The 16,900-nt window shown below is 42.6% G+C and overlaps 2 protein-coding genes across 3 annotated transcripts in view; both read right to left on the bottom strand.

Annotated features, from left to right (window-relative positions):
- kctd2 (potassium channel tetramerization domain containing 2) overlaps positions 1-15,251 on the bottom strand; it is a 111,650-nt gene extending 96,399 nt beyond the window's left edge. Inside the window, exons 1-6 of one of the 2 annotated variants that reach the window (XR_013507541.1) lie at positions 14,618-15,251; positions 14,219-14,327; positions 13,866-13,957; positions 13,565-13,660; positions 12,954-13,079; positions 11,119-12,812 (exon numbers count right to left, since the gene is read on the bottom strand). Coding sequence is in view for 1 of the 2 variants with exons in the window: in XM_071926702.2 (XP_071782803.2) it covers positions 12,783-12,812; positions 12,954-13,079; positions 13,565-13,660; positions 13,866-13,957; positions 14,219-14,327; positions 14,618-14,968 (804 nt within the window). In the remaining variant the exon portion in view is untranslated. Of the gene's footprint in view, positions 1-8,771; positions 12,813-12,953; positions 13,080-13,564; positions 13,661-13,865; positions 13,958-14,218; positions 14,328-14,617 lie in introns of those variants that run through there. The other variant, XM_071926702.2, reaches the window with a different exon arrangement.
- On the bottom strand, positions 224-7,463 carry slc16a5a (solute carrier family 16 member 5a). Its single transcript, XM_071926815.2, has 5 exons — positions 7,377-7,463; positions 6,049-6,517; positions 4,130-4,273; positions 3,003-3,842; positions 224-1,694 (listed from the first exon to the last, which is right to left on the bottom strand). The coding sequence occupies exons 2-5, from the start codon at positions 6,413-6,415 to the stop codon at positions 1,423-1,425; spliced, it is 1,623 nt and encodes a 540-aa protein (XP_071782916.2). The 5' UTR covers positions 6,416-6,517; positions 7,377-7,463; the 3' UTR covers positions 224-1,422.
- Positions 15,252-16,900: the final 1,649 nt, after the last annotated feature.

The following is a 16,900-nucleotide window of genomic DNA, read 5'->3' as shown; positions in this document are numbered from 1 at the left end:
TAGTAAAAATGTACAAGTATTGACAATATGTACATTTGTATGAGAGGGCAAATTTACAATGAAATTACAAATTTATCTACATGCAAACCCAGGTCTTTCGGGCCCTTGGTGAAGTGCCATGTACACTGTTGGTAACCCAAGCAAGAATGCACAGATGAAATCTTTGGATTCACACCCAACACAACTTTTGAAAAATAGACGAAGAACACAAATTTGAGATTTGCTGAACAGTTTTATTTTTCCCCTGATCATAATGTATAAATAATACATTCATATTAAAGATATAATTTGGCCCAAAAGCACGACTATAGCCCTTAGAAAAATACTAATAAATCCTCTCATTGCAGAGAAGCCACTGCTTACACCACCATGGAATTTCAATGCTATATAATGACTTAAAGAAAATTTTTTGTTCACTGCAACACTTGCTTATACCTGAAATGTGCGTACATTTTCTTTTTTTTTTTCAGTCACATCAGAACTAGGGAACTAAGGAACTCTGGCTTTAGATATAGTTTTGTGCTGCAATCATCCTTATTCAGACCTGTACTGATTGTATGATGTCCTCACAGGATATCTTCATTAACAGACTAGGCTATCACACAAAAGCTGCAAGTCAAACTTTGTTGCAATGTAATAAAACTTGTCAGTTTTGTTTTAACACTAAAACTGCTGAGCTCCTGGTGCTTTTGAGAATAAACCTCTCATGAAATGTTTTAAATATTTGATAAACTAACATATCAAATCACCTGCTTCAGTCCTGAAATGAACATTCTCCTCTGTTTGTAGATGTTCTTGTACAAATACATTAATAACTTACATAAAAAGGCACTGTTCCATGAAGGTGTGAGAAGCATGCAAAACAGAAATCAGAACCATGTTTAACAACTGCTTATACAGTACATATTCCTTTTATCACGTGTGACAGTGTATGACATATTGTAACAGCTTAAACATTTTTTATATCTACCTTTGATGACCTCAAGCAATCCGTACCCATTAATACTGGGTGTCACATACTCTGCATCCCGCGTCTTAACAACAGTCAGGAGAAAGAGATCTTTCTCTGTCGAACGATCCTATGTATGGCTTGGCAAGATAAAGTGGGACATCATGATAGATTGTGTGATCACATAGATAAGATCAGCAGCATTTTATGTTATACAGTACAATCACATTTTTAAGTTTTAAGTGCACCTCTGTTTGTTTTGGTATGTAGGAACAAGTGAACAACCTTGGTCAAATAGCGTTTGCAAATGATTTGTAGTAGGCTAGACTGCATGTGTTAGGGTGATTGTGTACATTTTCTTTGTATTTGCCTGTGTATCACCAGGCAAGCTCACACAAACGTTAAGAATTATCTGCAAAGACTGTTTGACCCAAAGTGATGTGTGTCGCGAGTGACGTGCAGCGCGACCGGGTTCAGAGGCTGGTGATATACTCCGTCCCGCTGTCGGAGGCCTTGTCTTTATCTCCCTCTGTCGGCACGCTGCTGTACTGACACTGCGGAGCGACATCAGCGGCGGGCCTGGCTGGCTCGGCGGCGGCGGACGGCTGGCCCTGCTTGGACGCCCTCTGGTCCCTTTTGCCGAGCCAGTAAAACGACACCATGAGGAACACGGCAGAGGAGGCGACGACGACACTGCAGGCCAAAAATACTTGGAAGTACTGCCCCGTTCTGTCAATCAGGATTCCTGCAACGACAAAAATATCATCATTATTCTCAATAACATCGGTGTTTTATCTCTTTTACAATGTTTCCCCCTTGTAGCAGTTTGAGGTTTACTTGAGGATGAACTTTTTAATCATTGTAACACTTATTTTTCATTGTATTTTTATTATTCACTTCTAATAAAAAGTGTGTTAGAAATAAAATGCATAGTTAGAAATGTCACATGCTGATCTCATGCACTGTTCTTATATACTCAACTCTGCTCTGGCTCTATAGTCTTATATTATACCTACTCACATTATATACATTATTATTACTTATTGCTAGGTTCCAACAGTGAACCATGTACATACTGAAGATAAAAAAAAATTTAAATTTCTGTTTTTTATTTTATATACCACTGATACTACTTATATATCACTTTCTTTACACACAAAAAGAAACCTATTCCCTAACTTCTATTTTTAAAATTCTTACAAACTACTTTTGTTTTTTATACTTTCGTGTTGTTTTTACGTTAAATGTGACGTACAGGCTTAAACCACCCTAGGCAAATTCCATGCATGTGCAAACTCGGATTGTGATTCTGATGTGACTTGTTATTGTGGTCCACACAATTCTGTGGCCATATAACCAGCCAGATAAACATGGAGCATACCTGACATTTGAGAAGGCAACAGCAGTGAAACAAGAGAGCCCCGGCCCTTTCCCCATTTTCCTGCCAGTAATACCAGCTAAACAGTCACTCCTCCCTCTCTCCAGAGTGAAGCTCAGAGTTGTTTCTTTAACCCTCATTTAACCAGGCAGGCTGACTGAGAACATGCTCTTATTTACAGCAACAGCCTGCAGGAGTAGCAGCTCAACACTCTATTCCTGTACTGTTGCCATTCAAATTACACACAGGCAGAAATGTGCATTTGCATGAGGACAAAGCACACACACACATGCATGCATGCAAGTGCCATAGGGCGAGTGCCAAGCTCGTCCCATGTGTTAAGCTTCATAATGTTAGCTTCCTCTTCTCTTCACCTTGTTCACTGGGCTTCAGTCAGATGTTACATAGCCAGAAAAACTGTGGGTCTTTGGCTCCGCCCACTGAGATTTAATTCAACCAGTGAGATTATTTCTGCCTAAATAAAAATGTTTGTATAACTAAAACTTTAATCTGGTTTAAGCCTGTAAAACAATGCTCGGGACAAACTATGTTTAGTACTCCATTGAACACCTATTTTTTGATTTCCATGTAATTGTGTCCCCTGCACCCCCACCACCTTTTCTCTCAATCTCTCTATTCCTCTCCTTCTCTCCCCTCTACCTCTGTTTGTATTACCTGCCAGTGGAGGCCCAACGAGCAGCGTAACGCTCTCCATGACAGCAAGCAGGCCCAGAGATGAGGGGAAGCGGCTCATCTCCACCGTATCCATGAGGACAGTGAACATCAGAGACCCCACCACGCTCATGGACAGCCCATAGGTCAGCACGTAGGTCAGTAACACAGGGAAGCCCGGCCCGATGCAGCAGATACTGTTGCTAAGCCCGTTGACCAACAAAGCCGCGGCAAACACGTAAATGTGTCGCCCTTTGAACCAGGGAAAGTTGAAGAGGACGCCAACGGGCGGCCGCACCACGATGTTGACGATACCCAGGATGGAGAGGAGCAGTGCGGCCCGGCCCTGCTCCATGCCGTGGGCCGTGGCGTAGGGCACCAGATACACCAAGGGCACCACAAACCCCAGCATCATCCAGGTGATGCCTATGGCGTACGCGCGATAATGCGAGTTCCTGCAGAACTGGTCAAAGGCCATGTGTTTGCCCACGGCAGCCACCAGGAAGCTCAACACCGTCCTCAACCGCCCTTTCAGCTTCCTCCCGTTTTCCTCCTCCGGCTGAGGGGGGCCGTGGTTCATCAGGGGCGGGCCTCGACGCCCGGGGGGCTTGAGGGGCCTCATCACAGCTCCGCACACACAGCAGTTGAGCAGGACGGCCCCCAAAACTAGGAAGCTTCCCCGCCAGCCCAGCTCCGTGTGGAGGTAGTTACCCAGGAAGGGCAGGGTGCACAGTCCCAGGGCCGTGCCTGTGGAGGACATGGCGTTGGCAAACGTTCGTCGACGCACAAAGTAGTGGCCGAGGATTGTCACGGCTGGCTGGAAGCTGAAGCAGAAGCCCAGTCCTGTAACGAAGAAAGAAGACTCAGAATGGTGCAACATTGTTTACTGACTAAAAACCCTTATGTGTAGAATAGTTGTGAGTGTTTTTCATATAGAGGTGGGGATTACAGATTAATGTTTCACCCTCATCGCCTGTTGTACTCTATAGAAGGTGACATCTTTATGGCACCAAAGATCAGCCAATAGCAGATGACAATTTCAGTAGCATGCTTTTCACCATCAGATGTCAGTCTTTACACAGATTTGGGTTTGGGGTTTAGTTACTCTTTAATTTCACTGAATACCTGACCTGTAATAACCCCAGCTGTGATGTACAGTTGAGTGATGGAATGGGTGAATGAGCTGGCAGCCATTCCAGCCCCACTCAGGACTCCGCCCAACATGACCGTCGCTCGGCAACCAAATCTTTCCACCAGCACACTACAAAAGGGCCCTGTAGATAAAATGTAATGCTCTTAGTTAAACATATACTGGAGTGTAAAAGGACAAAGGCTTACACAGAAGTGGCAAGGTTATTTTCTTAATCAAGCACGTCTAGTTAACACTTTAAGTTTCTTTAACATTGTGGTGCTGTACGCCGGCTGTATGACCATTGTATATTTGAAAAAAGGCCCATTTGTCTTAATTACTGAAAGCATGACTGAAAATATGGTTTCTTGTTCATTCTCACTCAACTTACTCAAACTTTTCATGTGTGTGTCTGGCCAGAGTCTGTCAACTTAAACTGTGTTTTTTGTTGATCCATATTTAATTTAAATGCTCTAGCTGTAGAAATCCCTCCCACATTCAACAATATGAAAAACTTAAACACAATAACTTGTAAGTGTATCAGTGACTCAAACGTGGAAAGGATATGCAATTGCAATCACATGCACTCAGTTTTAACCAGTAACCTATAATAATAAAGATAATATAACATCAGTAGTAACCCTAACCCAATATCTGTGATGGGAAGTGCCCACTTGACAGTGACATACACACACTCACACACTGTAACATTTAGATTAGGTGGCTGGTGAATGGTGCTGCCTGTCTGCTGGACCTGGAGCTTCATGACGACAGAGCCTGATGTCCTCTACAGTCATGTGTGGGTTAGTTACATCATTCTTCTGGGATCTAAACTGGGCTTCTGCATGAATGCTCACCTTGGATTACGGCACAAGGGACATCACATCCTGTGTATTAGTATATAACATAAATACATATTTAAGTTTCTCTGCATCTCTCTGCTTTCGGTGGATGGACGGTGCTTATTGGATTAACATATTTAACAATGGGCACCAGGAGCTCAGTGGAATTTGTTACGTCAATTTAACCATGAAAGATTGTCATTTGGCCTGTTGGTGTATGTTAAGACACAGGATCAAATCCAGACACACACTTGTCCATAAGTGAACATACAGTCTCCCTAAGGCCGGCTCAACAACATTCCATCCATACTAACATTCCATGTTAGTATGTGTAAAAGGTCCGACACCCTGTAAAAACACCCTTACCATGTCTTTTTGGCTAGTCATTGTGAGGCAACAAACACTCTTGTGTCCAATGAATAAAGCATGTAGCATGCAGTATCAGGCTGCTTCTCACATGAGCCACACTCTGCTATGCAGCCAGACTGAAACACCAAGTTGCAAAAATAAATAATTAAAAAATAATTAGTCAGTGCTGCGTAATAGCTTTCTGATGCACACATTCACCTTGGTATCGGCTGAATGTGCCTCTTTACAGCTCACCCTACGTCCTTATTTCATGCAGGTTATGTAATGTTCTGAATCAGACGTCGTAGAGGAAGGAAGTTGACATTATTCTCTAGAGCGAAAGTCACTTGTGCACAGCACTGAGGGCTTGTGCACTGACAAAGATAAAGTCTTTCTACCATGATCATCTGACTGCCAGTTTTTCCTCATGCAAATAAAGTGTCACCATCAACGCACATGTGGTGAGTAGATATACATAAAAACCCTCATTCAAATCTCTATGAAGTCTGACACGGTTTTTACATAACACCATATCTAATATGTACTGTATCTATGCAGTGCTGAATTTCCAGTGAACAAAACATGACTGTTTGGACTTTGAATTAAAAGGGGTTTCTCTTAATGGACAGATTACTCTGCCTGGTTGCTATACTATAAACATCTGCTGAAGGTTTTAGTAAATGAAACATCACAGTTTTTTGAGGTTTCCCCAACTGATTGCCTACAGTACCTCCAGCGTGAAGCACTGACGTCATGATGGAGGGCACCCAGGACGTCTCGCTGTTGGTGGCATGGAACTCATTCTGCAAGTCTGTGTAGAAGATTCCCACACAGGAGGGGAAAGCCAGGGTCAGAGCCAGGACCATGATGGTGGCGACCAGCACCACCCAGCCCCAACCCCCATCAGGGGCCTCGACCGCGCCCGGCACGGCCGTGGAACCTCGGGGTTCACGGCCCTTCCCCCCCTCTTCGGAGTCACAGACGTTGGCCTCTCCCGCTCTCTCCTGGTCGACCCCGTTCGCCTGCTCTGGGACCCGGGTGGTCTCCATGCGGAGGCAGCACTCACTTGCCCCTCTGTTTCCATTCCTCCGAGTCATTTTCTGCTGGGCGGCTCAGGAAATGCTCCTGTGTTGGCTGTCCAGGTTGTGCAAACACCGAAAGCATCCATGTCACTATAACCCTGCAGCCTTTAAGTATACCTATGACGACAAGAGCAAATATAATCAGGTTGGTCTCCCTATTGTGGAGAGTGCTGTATGTGGCAATATGTGACAATATTGACTCAGAGCCATTTTATCATCTGGCAACACAGCTCCAGGTGTCTGATGCATGGAGGAGCTGAGGAAGGAGTTTGACCAGGAGGTTCAGGTCAGACTGCTGTTTCAGTTAGGGATGAGGGAGGGAGGACTTGGCTGGTGTGAAACTTGCATGCACTTGGGAAAACCCTGGAATGAATGGCCCTCTGTACAAATGTTCCAGCATGATTTCCCCCCAAATAATTTCTCAGAGACACTCAGTACTATTCGGCACCAACAGCCCAGGAGGGGATGGGACTGCTGTCAGATTCCCTCCTGTTTACCACGACGAGTGGAGAAATATATAGGCGTCAACTTAACCCAACTAACCAACTAGACTGAGCATTTTCAGCCTGGTGTTAAAATATACTGTACACTGTCCTAGCCGATTTCAACTTCCATCCACGTGGCAATTATTTCTAGCCAACGAGCTGTTAATGGGTTAAAACGTGGTTATGATATTATTCGAGCCAAACTAAACGCAGCGACACCTTCATATTGGACAGACCCCTCGCTATACAGTCCAGCGAGAATCAACAACCTACACACCCCTCATCATACTTAAGTTGACTAAAGCCAACATTGCTATTAAAGATCATTCCATTACCATTTCATCTGCTGCTTCTGGAGTCTGACAAAATAAATAACAGATTCATATCTTGAACATCATTGGCGCGGCAAATTCTGCGCAAAGAGGAAGCGATTTAAACAAATAATTTACTACGTTCTCTCGTGAAATTTCTCTTCGTCAAAATCGCCTCACCTTCTGACGCAGGCCTATTGATTATGATGTGCGTCCATTAGTCCCAGGCGCGTCTTTCCCCGATGTCTCCCAAACAAGAGGCAGGGATTCCCAATCATGGCTTGGAGCGACAGTGTTGTGTTCGCGGTGGGAGGAGACAACAGAGGCTTGGTGGGATGTGGGCCCGAGGAGGCCTGCAAGAAGTGCTGCTCTCAGGCCCGATCCGCTGCACAGTGTGCCGGGATAGTGGACAAAACGTGTAGTACACTACCGTGCAGACCACTTAAGTAGTTTTAAGTGAAAACACTGACAGTTAAATACCAAAAATATAGGATATATGCAGTGGTGTGGTGGTAAACAGAAAGGTGTGTAAATTATAACCTCCATGATGATAAGGTAAACAACCACCAAGGTAAACCAAAATCAACCACATTTTCAGAAAAACATTAATTTATGCTTTTCCTTTAGCCTATCTTCAGCAGTTTGATAAGGATTTAATATTGATACTTCTGATAAGGGCATTTTCCATATTGCTCTAGTCTGGAAGCCATGACACTACATTGTTAACATTCTATTTTATGGCTTTATTGTTTTAGTCTTTTACAGCTTTTTTTATTGCTTATTTGTTATATTGGTTTTTTTTTAATATCCTGCTTATACTCTACTTCTCTTTTTCTACATTGACTAATATTACTTTTGCTGCTGCATCAACCTGATTTTCCCACAGGGATCAATAAAGTGTTATCTTATCTTATTTACTATGATGTATACTATAATTTGTCAACCTAAAAAGATGGGTAAACCGAGTTTTAATGGGTTTACCCTCCACTACATCCCTGGCTATATAAATGTAGGAAAAATATATTAGAACCACGGCTACTAGAACAGGTTGTAGAGGGGGACTGCTGGGTAAAGTTGAAGATGCCACTTCTGAGTTTCTTTCATTATATACTTGATAGAATGACTTCAATAAATGTTTCACTGATCAATCGTTTTGGTATTCCACAGTAAGAGCTATTATGCATAATCATCTGGTTTATGCTATTGGCTAGGCAGCCTAAACACACAAATAGTCAATGAGTCACATTTTAAAACACAGACACATTTTATGATTAAAAACCAGACTGGGTTTTGTTAAAACTGTTACATTTAAAGAAACAGCATTGGTAGACAAAATTCAAAAATATAAAATAAATAAAAGTGAAAGAACAATCAGACAAAATGTTTTGTCAGCTTCCAAACAGTTCTCCACAGTCTCCATCGACAATATTCACATTTGACATCAATACTGTTGATAAATGAACACACTCAAAGTAACTGTTAATAGATGACATTTTCAATACGTCTAAATGAGTGTACAAGTGTGTATGTCCACAAACGCATGCAGGTGTTTACAGATTAACTGGCAAAACGAGCCATGAATCAAAAACTCTTCTTTATTTTGGTGTGTGGACCTGTGGGTTGAGTAAATGCTATATCCAGGGTTAGGGGTCTGCAGTCTGACTTAGATTGGTCGGTTAATTTGGTTAATTCAAGTTCAAAGCTAGCTATTCTTTATCTACTGTTAAATTGACATGACAAGATATAAAAACAACATAGAAACAGAACATGTGATTAGAGAATATGTCTAGTTGTAGACCAACTGTTCCACACAAGAAATCTACACCTACCACAGAGCCATGCCTTCCCTCTGCTCTCCCACCATGCATCACATACACTTTGCACTAACACAGAGGTCAGACAAATTCCAGTACACAACATCATAATCTCTAGAACAATGCATGCTCTCATGTTTTCACGTGCCAAAACGAGAGATTTTTTTTTTTTTGCAGATTTGTTAACATTGCACATATCTGTAGACTATCTAGTGCAGGTGACGGTAAAAACTAATGGTCAAAAGTACTTTTTTTTTCTTCTTAAAAAAGGTTGCTTGATTCAAATTTTAAGATAATCGCACTGCAAGGTTCAACTACGTGATCAAAGTAAGGTCAAATTGGGTTCACAAAGGTGACAAATAAGTGCTTTGAAAGTTGATTAAATACATCTAGAAATGGGATCATTATAGATGGCTTCAGTTGCCTTTGAAACAAACATGCAACTCAAGAAAAAAACCCAAATGGAGGTGAGTAAAGCAGTCTCATCTTTTTCCAAAAGAAGTGCACCGCTGGATTTTTACTAAGATAAAAGCAGAGGAGGGAAAACTGCTTTGACTACTCTTCCTGCTGTCAACTGCTCCCTGCTTCTCTCCCATCTGGTAGTGCTGTAAACACAACAATGCCGACCACGCGGTGAGTGGAAGCAGAGTAATACAGACAAAACCTTGAATTTTCAGGAGTGTAAGGGATTCTGGGTGGAGTTAGTTCAATAGTATTGGCACGAAGGAAGCAGGAGGTAAGCCTACGATTTTTCAGTGAATTAGTATGCATAATAAAACAAATAATCACAGGGAGGGAGTAGATTTGTTTGGCGTGCCTCTCACTGAAACACTGACAATAGAAACCAAGCTAAGGGCCGCATTATACATTATACCTCAGGTGCCTCCTGGATTTTTTTTTTTTTAAGATATGAGAGGCACCTGATGATAGAGGGGAGAACAACTGTGCACAACACAGGTCAAAGGCACAACACCGGACACAGACGAAGGGAAACAGAACACCCAAGGTGCTTTGAAAAGGCCCAGAGGGGGGAAAACTGCCCCTCGGTGAGACATTTGGGCATTTTTAGCAGCACACACTTTCTGCTCACGTCTCAGAATAATAGAATAGAACGGCACAACACACACTCAAGAGGGAAAAAAATGTCACATCAACAGAGTTTGCGCTCCGAGGCCTGACTGAACGCGGTCAGGAGAGCATGACGACAGCAAAGGTACAGGATTTTTTTTTTCTTCGTTAAAACGCATTCGTCTTGTTCATGCTGATATAACATAATTGCACCAAATATATTTTTTTGTACAAAGGATGGTGTATCAAAGTATTCAACACCGGTGATAGGTGCTGGGTGATATCACGTAAAGATCGGATGCCCCTTTGCTTTTAGGGGGCCGAGTGATTTAAGTACACAGTCAGAATGAGAGAATGAGTTCCATCTTTCATAAATTGCACAATGGGTAACAACAAGATGTGTCAATTCTGCGTTTGATATGTGTAAATATGGCTCGAACATTACATTAAGTTGCTCTTATGCCGGTGTAACAAGGCTGCAATTACATTAGTAACAACATTCCATTCTCATCTTTTTAAGTTCTATTGTAGTAAGGTGTAGTGGTTACGTAGTTCTATTGCTAAGACAGTATCATTGTTTTGGTCATTGCACATATAGAATAGAGGCTGATACGTGTTTACTTGTATAAAAGTCACTGAATGCTCTTGCAAATCAGTTACAACTCATTTGAAAACATATGTATTTGCATGTTGGTCCAATGTTGTTACAAGTATAAAAACAGCACTATCACGTAGATAAAAAAGCAACTTAATGTCAAGTGTTAAAGAGAAATATAATTTAGACAAGTTGGTACCCATCTGTTGGCACAGAAAAATGTCACATAACATCTGAAATAAAGGCTTCCCTCTGTTTCAATTTCCCACCAAAGCTCAGAAAGCTGAAGACACTTCCCATCTGGCAAGTTCACTTATGTAAATATCTGTGATAATGTAGGCTCAGCTATTTCAGGGCATGAAGCGTGAGGAGTACATTTCAGCTTGCGCCACAGTTGCTACACGTGCTGCAAAACGTAAGACAACACAGTCAGTTGGACGTATACTTTTAAGTTTAGGGTTTGCAACAGAGGCAGCTGCAGAGTGAGTGGAGATTGGCATTAGAATAAGACAAGGCCAGGGAGAGAAGGGTGCTTCAGGTTTTGAGGCAGCATACAGACTGGCCACGGTCCAAACAACTTCCCCAACACAACTCACTTTTCTGGACACATGGCCATCTTTTCAAACCCAGAAATAAGCTTTCTCTACATTTTTTTTTTTAATCTCTAATTACAATTTTAAGATATGCAAGAGATCAAAGTAGGATATTATTTACGAGAAAAATGATTAACTGTTTCTGAGGTTTTTGAGGAACACTACAGAAAATGCGCAGCTGAAAAAACTTGAGGAATTCTGATATTTCAGTCATGGACAGAAAGCAGAGAGGCACTGCATACACAAACTCACACCCTTGTCACTGGGTGGAAAACCCTCAGGAAAACTGGTTATGAAGATTGATATTTTCCCCTCATTTAAATAGAATTACTCACCATAATACACAAATATATGACAACTATGATACAGAAATCAATAATTACACCATTTGCATTCAATTTTTCATATAATTTCATCATGTAGCCTATATAGATTTATATAGATTCCTCACATGCCTTGACAAGTTGTACACAGGTGTTGTTTAGTCTTTTGAGTCATTTGTTTTCTTTTGCGCTGAAATTTTCCTAATTACAGCTGTGAAAAAGAGAAGGGTCCTCCCTGCGAGAACAGACCAAATCAAGCCGGAGGGGGACAGGAGGAGCGAGACACTGTGTGATTTCCAGCACCGGCAGCGCTGTTCACCGCGGCGAACCAAGGCGGGGCCTCTGTAAGACGAAGATCTGTCACTCCCTCATCCTCCGTCTGGAGAATGCGAGAGACTGCGGACTGCGGCAGGTCGGCTCGAACAGAGCGGTTTGACTCCGCATCACGCCGCCTGCGACTCCTCCATCTCGTCGCCGCCTCTGGACTTCCCGTCTCCTAAGCTCGGTGCGTCGTGCCGTGACCCGCCTCGGACACCAGCTGAGGAGGCTGGGAGGGCAGAGGGAGAGGGAGATGTTGGGATGGGGGGGCGGGGAGGGGGCCGACACTCACCCCGTTAGTGAATTGAGGGACAGCAGGAGGCTCAGTCAGTGTAGTTGTCTTCATTCTTTTATGTCCTTTGAGAGTCCTGAGGAGATAGTCACAGATTTCTGCCAAGTCGACATAGCCAAACGTACGAGGGGGGAGGAAGTGTCCTGTCTATTAATGGTGTGATGATGAAGATGAAGATGATGATGATGATTTAGCTCTGTGCCGGGGGTCCATCCACTGACAACAGCATGGGGCTACAATAAGCGCCACAGCCTGAATCACCGTGACAATGACCATCAAAAGCCCTTTCGCAATGACAACCGCTATGAGGAATAATACTCTCTTGTAATTTCGTCTAAACTCCCCCCTAAGTGTTCCACAGCCTATGACGGAGGAGAGGTAATGAGAGCGCAGGTCGGGGTGGTGTTGCAGCACTGTAGGGGAGGGGGCATGGGAGAGCCCCCACTGTGGAAAGGCACACCAGAGGAGGGGGTGATGGTTGGAGGGGGGTGAACTCATGGACCATGGCTAAAACTGGAGAAAATGTCATGTGGTTTTTGTTTTTGATAAAGTGTTGTTTCGCTCTGGATCTGGGTTTGCCTCCTCACATCCGCGAGCCTCTCTCTTGAAGGATCTGCAAGGAGGGAAGGGAAACTCGGTCAGAAGGGGCAGGATTAGCGCAGAAATCCCCAACATCTAACAAGGAAACTGGATTTATTACTGTTTTTCACATTTAAGGAGGTAATTAAAGTGAGTCACGTTGTGGATCACTGACCTTGGCCTTCTCGGTGGGCTCGATGACAATGCCGTTGGTGGAGTTGTTGAGCTCCCGGGAAACTACGCATAGAAACTCGGCCTGGTCCTCGTTGCCATAGTTATAAGAGGAGCCAATACTTATAAGCTGAAGGGTGCAGACAAGAAAAGGTGAAAGAAATGGAATTACAAGGTTGCCTCCACGAGAGAAACAGAAATTTCCCTGATTTTTCCATGGATTTCCATGACGAGAGCAGAGCATTTCTACAACCTAAAATGTACATTCCTGGCAGGCCGGTACTGCTATTTGGTTGACAAAAATTCTAGAGGAATAAAATAGCATAACAGCAGCTGGTGGCCAACATATAATGCAACAAATAATGTGTCCAAAAAGCTAGAAAATATACACACGTTTGCTGTAAAGTGATCCGTTCTTACAATTCCCTGATACGCCATGACATAACTTTCTCTCTCTGCAATAGATGTCTCACAATTCCACATTACAGACTTTTCTTCACCCATGGGAACCCTGGTTTAAGCGCATCTCAAAACTGGAGCTGAAAACAGTACATTTGAAACTAGTAAGGCTTCACCCTAAAAGATAACATAAAAAAAAGGCTCCATTTTCTGCACCTGCTCAAACTTCCAACCGTCCGACATGGTTGAGACCATCTGTGTGAGTTCCTCCTCTTGGCACTGCAGCACTCGATACACATGCTTCACAGGGCCCTGAGGGACACGACAAATGCACACGCACACAGAATGTTACTAAGGAAACACAGTATCAGTGATGTGCACACAAACACACGGTCATTTTTTGGCAGTACCAAAAAAAAAGCACTTCAATTATAAAAACTGGTAAACAGATTCATCCACTGATCCCATTCCCAATCCACTGACATATTCCCATTGTTTTGGTTTCCTATTCACATACCTGAGAAGTCCGGTTCTCATTGTCCCGTATCCTCTCTTTAACCAGCCGCACCAGCGAAGCTATGTTGTAGAACTCGGCTTCCTCAAGAACACCTGACACATAAAGATGGGACAACAAAATGGTTTGTGCACTTCATTGTTTTCTGTAAAATGTGATTTACCGACAGCTCCCACTCTGCACAATGTTTGCTGAAAAATACAGTACTGTATGCTGCAAAATATAATTTTTTTTAGATCTGTAATTTAAAATTCAACATGCTTACAAAACAGCAGTATTTCACACAGATGCTATCCTCTTTAGTGTAGTGCGTAAAAATCTATAAGGACTCAAGATGTGGACAATTTGTGAGTTACCTTCCTCTGCCAGATTCTTATCCATGATCAGTTTTCCATGCCGGAGGTAATTCAGGATGGGGCCAAAGTATGTGGGGTCCCTGTCAATCAGGTAAGCTCCCGTCTCATCCTGTAAGAAATACAACAAGGGCTGGTCGTGTAAAGAGTGGAGCAATGACTGACAACATATTATTTACTCAAAGTGATAAATTATTATAGCCATAGATCACAGCACACAGTTTAGAGGTAACATTGGTCCTGAATGCTCCCCTTAAGTGATTATTTGGCTTCCAAATAGATTTCTGGACATTTTTGCTTGATCTGTGCTCTACATTATGATGATTAAAAACAACAAGATACAATTTAGACTCACCTAGGCTAAGGCATGGTAAATGCAACATTATAGGCATTTTTACTCACTTTGTCAGAGTCCAAATCGGGGTCTTCTTGACATAGTCGGTACAGGAAAGATTTGGGGTCCCTGCACAAGGTTTGTTTGGTTGTGACAAAGTAGGTCCCGCCGACGTTAAGCCGAACCCAGCGTGAGCCCGGCTTGTCCGCCGGTTCCGACGGGGAGCTCGGGTTGCTCTTCAGCGGGAACCCGAACACCGGCCGGCTGGTGTTGCTCGACACCCCGGGACTGGGCAGGCTGCTCCGCGGCGGAACCATGAGAGTGGGCGACGCCAGCCGCACAGACCCCCGGACATCACGGTGCTCGGTTTGCTCTATAGTACCGGTGCTGCTCGGTTCCACGACGTGCAGTTCAGCCATATTTTTCTTCGTCTAAAAACCACAACCACGCGATTAGCTACACTGCAGGGAAACAATTTCTCTCACCCGATTTGTAAACAGAGCAGGGCTATTTTTCTTCGACAAGGTGGCTGGCATTAGGGCGTTGCTGCTCACACTCGACCGCCTCTCCCTCTAACGCTGAAGATTAACACACTAATATTACTAAGGATACATATACGATGTTAGCCGCATCGCGTTTAATCTTTTCTTCCTAAGATAAATTGGTCATTCTTGTTTATTCAAACGTTAATCATAGAAAGGCAATTCTTCCGGGTTGTAACGTGATTACTGTTTACTTCCGTTATGTCATAGTTTTTCAAAATAAGAGTATACAAAAAACAAAAACTATGTCTGCTGGTAAGGAAATTCAGCTTTACATGTACAAGTAACTTGACATGTTTTGGATTAGAATCACAATAATGCGTAATTACAATAATGTCAATAATGTGGCATGATTGATTTCATTCTGAAACACTTTGAGGGTAATAATAATAGTATGCAACTTTAGAGATTCAGCTAACATTTTGATCCTGGCCAACTTGCAAGGTGCAACAGTTTATGAAGCTGACATTTCTAGACTGCCAACATTACAAGCAACCAATAGTAAGGAGTCCAAAGACCAGAACTGCAGCGACCATACAGAAGGTGTAAAATATTCCAAATACTAAATATTCAAATATTCCGATGTTCCTTAAGTGGTCAGTAAGAAATTACAGCAAGACAGTATGATCAGATGCAACTAGAGGGGGAAGTTTGGTAATTATAAGTTGTACTCATAAAAATCAGTATTTCATTATATGATGTAGAAACCAAATAGTAAAAACTACCAAAAAAATTATAAGGTAAAACACATTGTAGTTATTTATTTATTTTAAATAGTTTTGGGCTAAATTCGTTAAGTTAATTTGTGGGGTTTTTTTCTATCTATCTTTTAGGTTCTATTTTCAATAATGAGCACCAGGGGCGCTAGCTGTCACTTTCCTGCCTAGACTGGGCCAAAGATGAGGCCCCTTGAACACAACTATCTACCACCTCTCGATGTATAAAGATGCATTATTGCATTATTTCATCTTCCTGTCATTGTATAGAGGCCTTATGGTAATTTAATACTGACAAACGGCCCTCTCAATTGATATGGGGTCTCCTGTCGAAATATTTGTTGATGAAAGGGAGACAGGGGCCTGTAGAGCATTGTTACTGTGGTTACTCAGGTTAGGAATAAGAAAAAACATCAGAGAGAGAGGACTAAAGGCAAGGCTTTGTATCCGACAAAGATATGGAAAGGCGGCAAAGAGTAAGAAGAGTTGATACTTTATGTCACATCTTGTCGTAGATGGAGTGTGCAGACCAGCTGGTGTTAGGGGGTCAGAGGTTCAAAGGGTGTAGGAGCCGCTGCTTTTGCCAGTCATCTCTGAGGATAAACTTCTTGTGGAAAAGAGGTTGCTTCTTGCATTCACTGTGGAAGCAGTGAGGAAGATTCAGTATTGGGACAAACAATAAGTCAGATGCTGTGCAGAAAAGCAGTCCCTATATCCTATTTCAGATAAGTTGCATTCATGGGTGATAAGGATAAGCTTTGGTAGCCTTGAAGGCGGGGTAGACTAAAGCTAGACCTGACCTGATTGTGGAACTTAGGGGCTCCGTATGAATCAGCTACAGTGAAGACCAGATGCCCCTTTTTTCAAGCATTGACCTCCACTCACCTGCATCAGCCCTGCATCTCCTTAATTATGTATTTTTCTAATGTCTCAATATAGCAAACCACTAACACTTTCAGAGAATCTAGAGGTTTGATTCTCACAGTGATCATACTAAGAATAAAACTGTATATACTCATGGAAATTCAAGTTGCTTTAGAAAAACACGTGATAGGCTTTCACCTTTCTGTCTACTGATTATTTCACTGTTTGA

Source organism: Centroberyx gerrardi, chromosome 20 (assembly GCF_048128805.1).
Source record: "Centroberyx gerrardi isolate f3 chromosome 20, fCenGer3.hap1.cur.20231027, whole genome shotgun sequence".
In the NCBI taxonomy this organism is placed as follows: domain Eukaryota; kingdom Metazoa; phylum Chordata; class Actinopteri; order Beryciformes; family Berycidae; genus Centroberyx; species Centroberyx gerrardi.
This window is presented reverse-complemented; position numbering and strand designations above follow the sequence as displayed.

Coding starts and splice junctions, on each gene's coding strand:
- slc16a5a (XM_071926815.2), bottom strand. CDS start 6,415: ATGACTCGGAGGAATGGAAACAGAGGGGCAAGTGAGTGCTGCCTCCGC. Junction 4,274..6,048: donor GTCAGTGCTTCACGCTGGAG/GTACTGTAGGCA, acceptor TTTTATCTACAG/GGCCCTTTTGTAGTGTGCTG. Junction 3,843..4,129: donor CACAGCTGGGGTTATTACAG/GTCAGGTATTCA, acceptor TCTTCGTTACAG/GACTGGGCTTCTGCTTCAGC.